Below are 12701 nucleotides of genomic sequence, written 5' to 3'. Positions count from 1 at the left end.
ACTATCACTAATAAATGTCACAGCGTATCATAACTCTAATACTATAATACCATGTCATTATTATTATCGTAGAAGTATTAACCCCTTCACCCCCTGCCACTAAAACACCCTAATGACCGGGCCATTTTTTGCAATTCTGACCAGTGTCACTTTGACAGGTTATAACTCTGGAACGCTTCAACGGATCCTGGCGATTCTGAGATTGTTTTTTCGTGACATATTGTACTTCATGTCAGTTGTAAATTTAGGCCGATATTTTTTGCGTTTATTTGTGAAAATTTAGGAAATTTTGCGAAAATTTTGAAAATTTCGCAATTTTCAAACTTTGAAAATTTATGCCCATAAATCTGAGAGATATGTCACACAAAATAGTTACTAAATAACATTTCCCACTTGTCTACTTTACATCAGCGCAATTTTCGAAACAAATTTTTTTTCCGTTAGGAAGTTAGAACGGATCAAAGGTCATCAGCAATTTCTCATTTTTCCAACAAAATTTACAAAATAATTTTTTTTAGGGACCACATCACATTTGAAGTGACTTTGAGAGACTTAGATGACAGAAAATACCCAAACGTGACCCCATTCTAAAAACTGCACCCCTCACACTGCTCAAAACCACATCCAATAAGTTTATTAACCCTTTAGGTGCTTCACAGGAACCAAAGCAATGTGGAAGGAAAAAATGAAAATTTTACTTTAACACAAAAATGTTAATTTAGCCATAAAATTTTCATTTTTACAAGGTAGAAAAGAGAGAGTGCACAATACAATTTATTGTGCATGTTCTCCTGAGTACGCTGATACCCCATGTGGTAAAAATTAATTGTTTGGGCGCACAGCAGAGCTCGGAAGGGAAGGAGCGCCATTTGAATTTTTGAGTGCAAAATTAGCTGCACTCATTAGCGGACGCCATGTCGGGTTTGAAGACCCCCTGAGGTGCCTAAACAATGGAGCTCCCCCACAAGTGACCCCATTTTGGAAACTAGAGCCCTCAAATAATTTTTCTAGATGTTTTGTGAGCACTTTGAACACCTGGGGGCTTCACAGAAGTTTATAGCATTGAGCCGTGAAAAGAATACATTTTTTTTTACCACAAACCGGTTGCTTCAACTAGGTAGCTTTTTTTTTCACAACGGTAACAGGAAAAAATGCACCATAAAATGTATTGTGCATTTTCTCCTGAGTACGCAGATACCTCATATGTGGTGGAAATCAAATGTTTGGACACACGGCAGTGCTCGGAAGGCAAGGAGCGCCATTTGAATTTTTGAGTGCAAAATTAGCTGCACCTGTTAGCGGACGCCATGTCGGGTTTGAAGACCCCCCTGAGGTGCCTAAACAATGGAGCTCCCCACACAAGTGACCCCATTTTGGAAACTAGAGCCCTCAAATAATTTTTCTAGATGTTTGGTGAGCACTTTGAACACCTGGGGGCTTCACAGAAGTTTTTAACGTTGAGCTGTGAAAAGAAAATTTTTTTTTTTTTTACCACAAAACGGTTGCTTCAACTAGGTAGCTTTTTTTTCCACAAGGCTATCAGGAAAAAATGCACCATAAAATGTATTGTGCAATTTTCTCCTGAGTACGTAGATACCTCACATGTGGTGGAAAGTAATTGTTTGGGCAAATGGCGGGGCTCAGAAGAGAAGTAGCGCCATTTGAATTTTCAAACGCACAGACGCAGTGCACTGATCGGCCGCTGCAGGACGCACGGTCGGATGCGATACAAAAAGCGTCGGGGATACGTAAAAAAAAAAGTCACGCCAAAAATTGACCATGGATGCAGATCCGTTATGTGCATCCCTGATCAGCGCTCGGCGGGACGCACGGACGGATGGGATACAAAAAGCGTTGCAGATAAGGAAAAAAGTCACGCCAAAAATTGAGCAGGGATGCAGATACGTTATCTGCATCCCTGATCAGCGCTCAGCGGGACGCATGGAAAGATGAGGTGTAAAAATGGACAGGGGATACAGAAAAAAAAAAGTTATACTCACAGTACCCAGAGGATCACTGACCAGAAGAGCTGCAGAGGAACAGATGGCAGAGAGATGGACATCTTTACAGGAGCAGCAGGCAGACCAGCAGAATGCCCAGGAAGGAAACAGCGATGGAGGCAGATGTGATCGGGCCGGTGAAGACAGGTAAAAGGACGTCGGGGGAGAGCAGAGGGGGGGGAGAGCAGAGGGGGGGGGAGCAGAGGGGGAGACCGGAGAGGGAGCTGCAGAAGGAGAATAGAGATAATGGGGGAGGCAGTCAGATCGCGGGGGGAGCAGATCGGGATGTCGGGGGGGGGGGAGCAGATCACAGGGGGGCACGGGCAGGGGCTAACACGAGAGCGCGCACGGGCTGCAAGGTGAGCACAGTACTCACGTGCAGCAGGAGCGGTGACCTCAGCTACGGCGGCAGCAGCAGCGGTGGCGTGGTACCACAAGTACCAGCCACTGCACGCTGCAGACATGTTGGGGAGGGTCCCCAGACCAGCACAGGCCTGGGGTGGGCGGCCACCGGCAGATAAGACCGCCCCACTTCACACTGATTGGAGCGATTGCGCGTCATAGCACGATCGCTCCAATCAGTGCTGCAGGGGCTGGGGGCGGCATGTTTGAGGTCCACCTATGATATGCTGCAGCAGCTGCGGCATCTCATAGCTGGATCTCACAGTATCGCACTAATTCGGGCATTATTTTTGCCGAAATTAGTGCGAACGATGTGGTTGGCGGTTCAGATTTGAACAGCCAATCACATCGATCGTCGATAGGGGGTGGCGATGCCGCTCCACCTGGGGTCAAGCAAAGGTCCCCTGCTGTAAGAAACAGCAGGGGACCTCATTTGAAAGCCGTTGCTATGGCCACGGCAATCAAATGAACTTTAGGCCGTGAAATTACGTCCCTGGTCGTTAAGTCACGTTAAAATAGGACGTAATTTTACTGCCCGCGGTCGTGAAGGGGTTAATATAATTGATACTTAGAATGATGTAATAATACTGCATAATGGTATAGACAATAGTATTCTCATGTAATGACCTTTTTTTTTTCATTGGTGTAATTACCTTTCCAAACCCATAGGTGGCAATGTGTTGCATGTAACCAAAATGTAATATAAAATATTAAATAATATAATGTGTACCTATAACGTACCATATTATAAATATGAAAGGCAACAATGTGGCTTATTTAGTTAGATCATTTGTAGAATTATAAACCAAAGCAAATAACCTTTTAGAAAAGACTGGATGATTCCATCAAAACACAATAATACCCATTATAAATTATTATTGATTAAAAATATAATATGTATATTATTTGTAAATATAGGAAGGTAAACCTAGATGTACCTCGATCTTCCATCTTTATTACTCTAATTTAATTTATTTGATTTGTCTATTATTTATTAAATAACCTACTATATAAGAAAATGTGTAACTATAAGTAATATTTCATCCTTATTGTGTTAACATACTAATATAAGAATAATGTATTACTAGGAAGTAAATAATTGTATATATTGATGAAGGAAGTATTCTTTTCTTCCGAAAAGTGGAACTTTCCCTTTTAATATGATTCATATTTAATAAAGTAATATTCTTATATTAGATATTACTTAACTAAATATTGAAGTGTTTTCTCAATTGAGATATTTAAAATTTGAAGGAAAAATAAAAAATTGTAGAATTAAAATTTTGATTAAAAATGTGAATATTAAATAAAAATAATTAATATAAAAAATAGGAATAAAAGGAAAAATGAAAATCGGAATAAAAATTGAAATAAAAATAAGGCCTTCTATGTATATAACACTTATGTCTTTAATAATACATAACCTTAATATTACCAGTATCTTATAGGATTTCCATACCTATCATATCAGTAACCTATAAAAATAATTAAGTCATGTAACTTTGCAGATAATACTCTTCTCTTAGTATATAAATGCATTATGATATACTTCAAATATATATTTTTGTTTATTCCCAATTCTTCCTTTGTACTTGAAATATTAATTATTAAAGTATTCTGTAGACACATATATTTATCAAATATAAATGTGTGATTGAGACCAAACCTTTTTCTTTTAATATCATCAAATATGATGTTATAAAAATTAATGTCAAAATTAAATTAAAATTTATGTTGTATATCTTCAAGACCATATTATAAATATTACTTTCATATTTGAAAATAAAAATGATTACCAATCTGTGTATCAGTAAAAGAAGTAACTCATAACTGTATAAAAATCAAAACGTTAAAACCTTATTCTAGAATGTAATTCTTCAGAATAAACCTTTAATAAGGATCCTAACATCTCTATACTAAAGAAATATGTCTATGAATAAGATACATTCGGTATAAATTCCTTCATTATTTATACTTTTTTTTTTGTAAATTTTGTTGGAAAAATGAGAAATTGCTGATGAACTTTGAACCCTTCTAACTTCTTAACAAATTTTTTTTTTTTCTTCAAAAATTGCGCTGGTGTAAAGCAGACAAGTGGGAAATGTTATTTAGTAACTATTTTGTGTGACATATCTCTCAGATTTATTGGCATAAAATTTCAAATTTTGAAAATTGCACAATTTTCAAAATTTTCGCCAAATTTCCAAAATTTTCACAAATAAACGCAAAACATATCGGCCTAAATTTACCACTGACATGAAGTACAATATGTCACGAAAAAACAATGTCAGAATCGCCAGGATTTGTTGAAGTGTTCCAGAGTTATAACCTGTCAAAGTGACACTGGTCAAAATTGCAAAAAATGGCCGGGTCTTTAAGGTGAAAACAGGCTGGGGGCTGAAGGGGTTAAAGGAGTTGTCCGACATAAACTCAAAAATTTTTGTTAAGCTAATCTGTACTGTATTGTCATATATAAAACACCCCTACATTGTTATTTTTTGTTTTCTAACTTTTGTTCCTCTTGAATTATTCCTTTATTCTCTGCAGCTCTTTGTTTACATTCAGCACAAGCAAACTGACCACTTCCTGTGCAAAACCTCCCAGTCACAGCTGGCACTGCCCGGCCTCAGTGTCCAGCCCCACTCCCTGCCAGCCCCCTGCCCGCACATTCCATGTCAGTATTCTGCCCCAGCACTGACCTGTTATTACTAAAGAAACTGCAAATAACAGCCCCACATCGGGCTCTGCACACACACACACACACACACACACACACACACACACACACACACACACACACACACACACACACAGCGCTCTCTGTACCGACCCCTCCCCCCCTACCTCCATAGGGAATACATACCTCCTCGGTCCCCGCCGCTCCTGCACGTTCGTCCGCTGTCTGTGCTCTGGACATATCAGCACAGTAGAGACATCACCGCTGTCCTGAACTGTCAGACACAGACTGCACGGACAGTGATGAGAAGCAGCGCTCCCTCTCATCAGGGCTTTCAAATATATCGACATCTGTGATCTGTGATGCCGGTACATTTGAAAGTGCGATCCTGAGCAGGGGGCCTGATGCTGGCGCTGACACCAGGTCACGGACCCCACAGCAGTGCCGAGGGAGGTTGCGGGGAGAGTACGGGGTGCGGAGGAATGTGTGGGAGGGTGCAGGGAAGGGGGGCAGGGACTCACACACTGTACCCGCCCAGCAGGGCGGCTACATGCTGTTTCCAGATTTGCATGTCAACATGGTCCTGCCCATGTTGACATGAAATCACCGGAAGCAGCAAAATCGCGGCAGGAGCGGTCACATGACCACTCTGAGCCGGGGGAGAGGGGCTGACAGCAGGGCAGGTAAGTGGTCTCTATTTACTTACCTGCCCCAATTTTTTTTTTTTTTTGTATTCAGTACAAACAGGGAGTGGCCCCCTTCTCAGCGAGCTGGACATTTCATTCTGTGAATCCCCCTGACTGTGTGTGTCCTGTTGGGACCCGGTCGCTCTCAGCCCTTAGCCACATTGAGGCCTATTTTAGACCCATGGTAAGGTTTTAATATTAGAGAGTGTAGGTACTATCCCAACTGGGTACACCTTGACGTTTGGTGGGATAGCTTTATGCTTTTTTTGATCAAAAACAGTGTTTACTAAGTACCCTATGTTTATATGCACTATGCTTTTATTTAGTTACAGCAGGGTATGTTTTCACAATTTTTTCCTTGGTTTCTCCCTGCCCCAATGTAGCCCAATAGGGTAATAATAAAAAAATAACAAATTTAAGCCGGATAACCCCTTTAAGTTCCGCAGTTATTTATCCTTAAGAGCTTAATCATCAGAACAGGATGTGACAGGCTAGAAAAAAGATGCATACTCTAGTTTCTGTCATGTTTTCTATCCAATAACTAAACTGATCTTTTTAGACATTCGAATAGGGGACTTGGGCCCTATAAAAATCATCCTGACCCTGTAGGTTTTGGTAAATTTGATTTATAGAAAAACAGTCTGGATAAGATATTGGAAAAAAGATCTGGATAAGATGTCAGAATGGGCAGACACTTGGCAAATGAGATTTAATGTTGATAAATGTAAAGTAATGCACCTAGGACGGAGTAATCCTATTGGTGCCTATATATTAAATGGTAGTAAACTTATGAAACAAAACAAGAAAAGGACTTGGATATTCTGGTTACAAGTAAGCTGAGCAGCAGCACTCAATGTCAAGCAGCAGCAACGAGATTTTAGGGTGTATAAAAAGAGACATTAGATCCCATGATCCCAACGTATTGTTACCCCTCTATAAACCACTTGTAAGGCCACATCTGAAATATGGGATCCAGTTTTGGGCTTCAAATTTTAAAAATGATATTCAGAAGATAGTCAGTTCAAAGGTGGGCAACTAGGGTACTACAAGGAATGGAAGGCCTCCCGTATGATGAGAGGTTGAAAAAGTTAGATATGTTTAGCAAGTGGAAGAAAAGCGAAAAGTGCCCACACTGCTCAGTACCCTTACGGTGGATTCTCTGTAACTAATCCTCCTACATCCCACCCCGTGCTCCTTTCATGGTCGTATCAATTCTACCCATGTGCTTATATCCCAGCTCTTCTGACACAGATACCCCTGAGAAAGACCTCCAAAAGGTTGAAACGTTGGACAATTGCTGTATTGGAATAAAATAAACTTCACTTTTTGCAGCAATACTGTCTGATTTTGTTGCTGAGTTGTTTTTCTTTTTGTCTAGCAATTTATGCTCTTGGAGACGCGCGTATTCTCAGCAGAACATGGCGAAAATCCGGTGCTCCCAGAATCCTGATCGTGGGCATGGACACCGTAATCTCCTGCTGAGAATACTAGCGTCTCCGCAAAAGGACTGACACTGAGTATAGAACGCACTGTCTTCCTGATCGTGGGCACGGACGCTGTAATCTCCCGCAGAGAATACTAGCGTCTCCGCAAAAGGACTGACACTGAGTCTAGAACGCACTGTCTTCCTGATCGTGGGCACGGACGCCGAAATCTCCTGCAGAGAATACTAGTGTCTCCGCAAAAGGACTGACACTGAGTCTAGAACGCACTGTCTTCCTGATCGTGGGCACGGACGCCGAAATCTCCTGCAGAGAATACTGGCGTCTCCGCAAAAGGACTGACACTGAGTCTAGAGCGCACTGTCTTCCTGATCATCAGGGAACATGGCCTTAAAGCTTCTTTTCTAGTCAAGCTTTGCTCCTTTTATATGTAAAGTCTTGACGGGGCATGTTTTGGGTACGAAGGTTTCATTATCTTTTATTTTTTTCGTAATTTTTAATTTACTTTGTTTAGGCTTCCACCTGGCTTCTTTGAAACTGGTGACCAGTTATGTCATAAAAAAACTCCAGTGAATGCTCCCACTGTACGTCTCCTGGCGGGGAATTACGATGATAACGAGGAAGAGGAGGAAGAAGATGGTGAAAATGTCCCATCAGTCCCATCTTCTACACAACAGTCCATGGAAATTCCACTTCCCCCACCAACCGCACAGGACAGCAGTCTTCCACCAGGTATTACATAACACCGGCAGCCACATGTTCTAACATTAGAACGGAAATTATAATGGAAGCTAGTAATATTACAGCCATCGTATTCCCCCTTCCACAGGTTTTGCTATGGAAACAATATTCCATTGGATGTCTTAAGGTGTCAGTACCACATTAGATAGCGGTCTACCATCATACAATGATTTCCCTATTGTCCTTAAGGCAGGCTAATGAGCTGTAGAAACTTTTAATACAAAGCTAAATTAAAACATTTAATCTAATTTAACTTGATTCATTTTGGATGACTTAAAGAGGCTCTTCAGGATTTTTCAAAAGTGAGTTATAAATTAAAGAAACAAGTATTAATTGTAACTTGAATACCCTGCTGTTCTAGCACTGTCGTGACCCCACCAATCCAAGACATTTTTGATATGCTGTCCATTCCATGTGACCAGCACAGCCACTCACTGGCCTCAATGATGATTTTTGCCACTGATAAAAAAAAAAAAAAAAATCAGGAAACCCCTTTAAAGTTTATAGACTTCTTGGATATTTTTTGAATAAAAATCATGTAATTTTTTAGAAAAAATGTAAATAAATTCTGGAATTAGGTTTTATAAAAAGATTGTAATCATAATTTCTTTGCAGCCTGCATATATTCTGCTACATTGGAGGCTGCTCAATCCTGTTCAGTGTGAAATCAGTAAGACCAGCTCTATTTGCAGCTCCATTTATGTTGCGCTTTTACAATCCATGCCTGGTGTGAGGGATCTATGCGGTTCAGTTACCATACACTGCGCTACACCGCTTCAATGTGTCCACATACCAACATATCAGCCTTTTTGCAGAGACTCAATAGTGGAGTTAGAATGGACAGGTGTGAACACCCATGGAAACGTTTCGGGGTCCTCCCTCTTTCTCAACCTTCAGTACTCAAAAGCCTGCAATATATGAGGATACATGCAGACTTCAGAAAAAAAAAGTGTTCTGTTTCTGCATTTCATTTTCCCAGCATTGTAAGTAACAAAGGAGTGGTGGAATGATGACAGATCAGAAGACAATCACCGTCGTCAGCACCCGGGCAAGTTATGGGACAATGGACCACTGGGGGGACCCACCCGCCGTTGGCAGGGGCGGTGATGTATTCTGCAGCCCCCTGGCCGAGTGCGGGGACCGCATGTGCTCGGGTCGGCAGCTGAACTTTGCAGACTGCCGGCCTTTGAAATCCACACTTGTATATAGCATTCACTGCAACACGCTGCGTGCAGGGGCATTAACGTTCATCTGTGGACGAAGCTAGCTCACGGTGTGCTTCTGTCCCACAAATGAAAAGAGAGAGGAGCCGCAGCACCAACATCCCGCCGAGCTGTATTTCCCCCCCCAATCCCAGGGCAGTATAATCTTGCCAAGCTGTATGTTCCCCCGTACCCCAGTGCTGTATAGCCCCAGAGCTGTATATCCCCCACTCAAGGTCTGTATACCCCCCAGATCTGTAGTTCCCACCACCCCAGTGCTTTCTACCCCACCAGAGTGGTATGTCCCCTGACACCAGAACAGCACATCTCCTCCAATAAATTGGAATATCATCAAAAAGTTAATTTATTTCAGTAATTCAATACAAAAATGAAACACATATTATATAGCGTCATTACAAACAGTCATCTATTTCAAGTATTTATTTCTGTTGATGATTGTCTTACAGCCAAGGAAAACCCAACAGTCATCTCAGAAAATTAGAATATTATTTGATTTTAAACTCAGAAATGTTGGCGCCTACTGAAAAGTCTGTACAGTAAATGCACTCAATACTTGGTTGGGGCTTCTTTTTCGTGAATTACGGTATCAATGCGGCGTGGCAAGGCAAGGAGGCGATCAGTCTGTGGCACTGCTGAGGTGTTATGGAAGCCCAGGTTGCTTTGGAAGCAGACTTCAGCTCGTCTGTATTGTTGGGTCTAATGTCTCTCATCTTCCTCTTAACAATACTCCATAGATTCTCTATGGGGTTTAGGTCAGGTGAGTTTGCTGACCAATCAAGCACAGTGATACTGTGGTTATTAAACCAGGTATTGGTATTTTTGGCAGTGTGGACAGGTGCTAAGTCCTCCTGGAAAATGAAATTCCCATCTCCAAAAAGCTTATCGGCAGAGGGAAGCATAATGTGCTCTAAAATTTCCTGATGGAGGACTGCGCTTTGGTCTTGATAAAACATAGTGGACCTACACCAGCAGATGACATGGCTCCCCAAAACATCACTGATTGTGGAAACTTCACACCAGACCGCAAGCAGCTTGGATTGTGGCCTCTCCACTCTTCCTCCAGACTCGGGGACCTTGATTTCCACATGAAATGCAAAATTTACTTTCATCTGAAAACAACACCTTGGACCACTGAGCAACAGTCCAGTTCTTTTTTTTCTTTAGCCCAGGTAAGACACTTTTGACATTGTCTATTGGTCATGAGTGGCTTAACTCAAGGAATGCGACAGTTGTAGCTCATGTCCTGGATACATCTGTGTGAGGTGGTTCTTGAAGCACTGACTCCAGCAGCAGTGCATTCCTTGTGAGTCTCCTTCAAATTTTTGAATGCCCTTTATTTAACAATGCTGTAAGGGCTGCAGTTATCCTGGTTGCTTGTGCACCTTTTTCTACCACACTTTTCCTTCCACTCAACTTTCTATTAATATACTTGGATACATACCTCTGTGAACAGCCAGCTTCTTTAGCAATGACCTTTTGTGCCTTACCCTCCTTATGGTGTGTGTCAATAACTGCCTTCTGGATATCTATCAAGGCAGCAGTCTTCCCCATGATTGTGTAGCCTACTGAACCAGACTAATGGACCATTTTAACGCTTAAGGCTGCTTTACACCCAGCGACATCGCTAGCGATGTCGCTAGCGATAGCACCTGCCCCCGTCATTTCTGCGTCATGGGCAAATCGCTGCCCGTGGCGAACAATATCGCCGGTACGCGTCACACCAACTTACCTTCAAAACGACGTCGCTGTGGCCGGCGAACAACCTCTTTTTTTTTTAAGGAGGGCGGTTTGTGCCGCGTCAGTGACGTCACACAGCAGGCATCCAATAGAAACAAAGGGGCGGAGAGCATGAACGACACTCCCAGCTTGTTGCCGGAGGACGCAGGAACGCTGTTATTCGTCGTTCCCGGGGTGTCACACGTAGCGATGTGTGCTGCCTCAGGAATGACGAACAACCTGCGTCCAGAACGAGCAACGATATTTTGAAAATGAACGACGTATCAACAATCAATGATTTGGTGAGTATTTGGAATCGTTAGTGGTCGCTCGTAAGTGTAACACGCAACGACATCGCTAACGAGGCCGGATGTGCGTCACGAATTCCGTGACCCCAGCGACATCTTGTTAGCGATGTCGTTGCGTGTAGGGGCCTTTTAGGAAGCCTTTGCTTAAAGTCTTCTATACTGATGTTAAGACCTTCCAGATTAAGGGTAGCCAGTTTAAAAATCTAATATCTTTCCCTCCGAATGAGATTTCTGAACTGTTCACGAGTGGAGTCTGGAATCTGCTCCAGAAAAGTAACATTAAGGCTATGTGCCCACGGGATTATGTACCCGTGGATATATCCACAGGTACGTCCGCAGGTTTTCCGCAGCAGCTCCCCGGAATCCGCAGCTATCCATTGCTGCGGGATTCTAGCGAAATATCTGCGTTAAACCTGCAGACATTCATGCGACTTACCTGTGGAAGTCCCAGCCTCTATCTCCATAGTGGAGAGGTGGGACATCCGCAGGTATTTCCGCAGGAATAATTGACATGCAGTTACGTGTGGTTGCGGGACATCCGCAGCACATACCACAGCAGCACATTACTGCAGCATGGACACAGACATTCCCCATGTCCCATAGGATAATGTGGGGAGTGTCTGTACTTGCTAAAACCTGTGGATTTATCTAGAAAATCCAGGTTTTCCGTGGCAAAATCCGCAGGTGCATTGTCCCGTGGGCACCTGCGGGGTCCCTACTATGTTCCATGAGGAAGTGTTTGGAGACACTATGGTTGCAAACCCCTTTTTTGATATTGGACCTGTTTGTTCAGACGTTTCTTCGTAATTTGTATGGTGTGGCCTGTTCTGGCACCCTCAATCTGTGCTTTGGAAGACGAGTTGACAGACAGCTTAACTCTTTCCCATCAATGCATTGACTTGGACGCTGGGGGTCCTTTACAACTTTTATTAATGAGATCAGTGTAAAACTGCAAGAAATAAATGAAAATACAAAGTACAACATAAAACATATCTGAGATACATAGCATTCCATTCGATACAGGACATGCAGGTTAAATGCACTACATGGCGAATACATATTAAGCTATAATGTCTGGATAATACTTGCAGAACAGAGCAACTACATTATAATTTGATGAGCCCTAACCAGGGGATCATAACTCACCGACTGTGCTATGTAGAGGCAAACATAAGGAGCAGAGATCGAGAGATAATCAGCATGCAAATGTCTATGTCCATGTAACTGAAATGGCTGCTGAAGAAGAAGAAGGGGCAGAGCCTATGCAAGGTCTGATGGGTAACTGCATAAGCCTTGGTAGGACAATTTTCATTGCACATTAACCAGTGAAACATTAAACTAACTGCAGTAAGACAACATTGTCAACAGATGGCGATGTTAGATATCACAGCATCAGTATCAATGTCAGTTTCTAAATGTTATCTTATTATATGGCATAATAAAAATAATTATATGCATTTCTTTGAAGGCATGACACTCCCCGTCTGGCATCCGGGGGAATGCCAC

The 12701-nt window shown here is 42.2% G+C and overlaps 1 protein-coding gene across 1 annotated transcript in view; it reads left to right on the top strand.

Annotated features, from left to right (window-relative positions):
* ZNF830 (zinc finger protein 830) overlaps positions 1 to 12701 on the top strand; it is a 144992-nt gene that overhangs the window by 59459 nt on the left and 72832 nt on the right. Inside the window, exon 5 of the mRNA XM_075316538.1 lies at positions 7722 to 7939. Within this exon, the coding sequence (XP_075172653.1) occupies positions 7722 to 7939 (218 nt within the window). The remainder of the gene's footprint in view (positions 1 to 7721; positions 7940 to 12701) is intronic.

The sequence above is a fragment of the Anomaloglossus baeobatrachus genome, chromosome 6 (genome assembly GCF_048569485.1).
Source record: "Anomaloglossus baeobatrachus isolate aAnoBae1 chromosome 6, aAnoBae1.hap1, whole genome shotgun sequence".
Classification (NCBI taxonomy): Eukaryota; Metazoa; Chordata; class Amphibia; order Anura; family Aromobatidae; genus Anomaloglossus; species Anomaloglossus baeobatrachus.
Note: the sequence above shows the minus strand (reverse complement) of the source record. Positions and strands in the feature narration are given on the sequence as shown.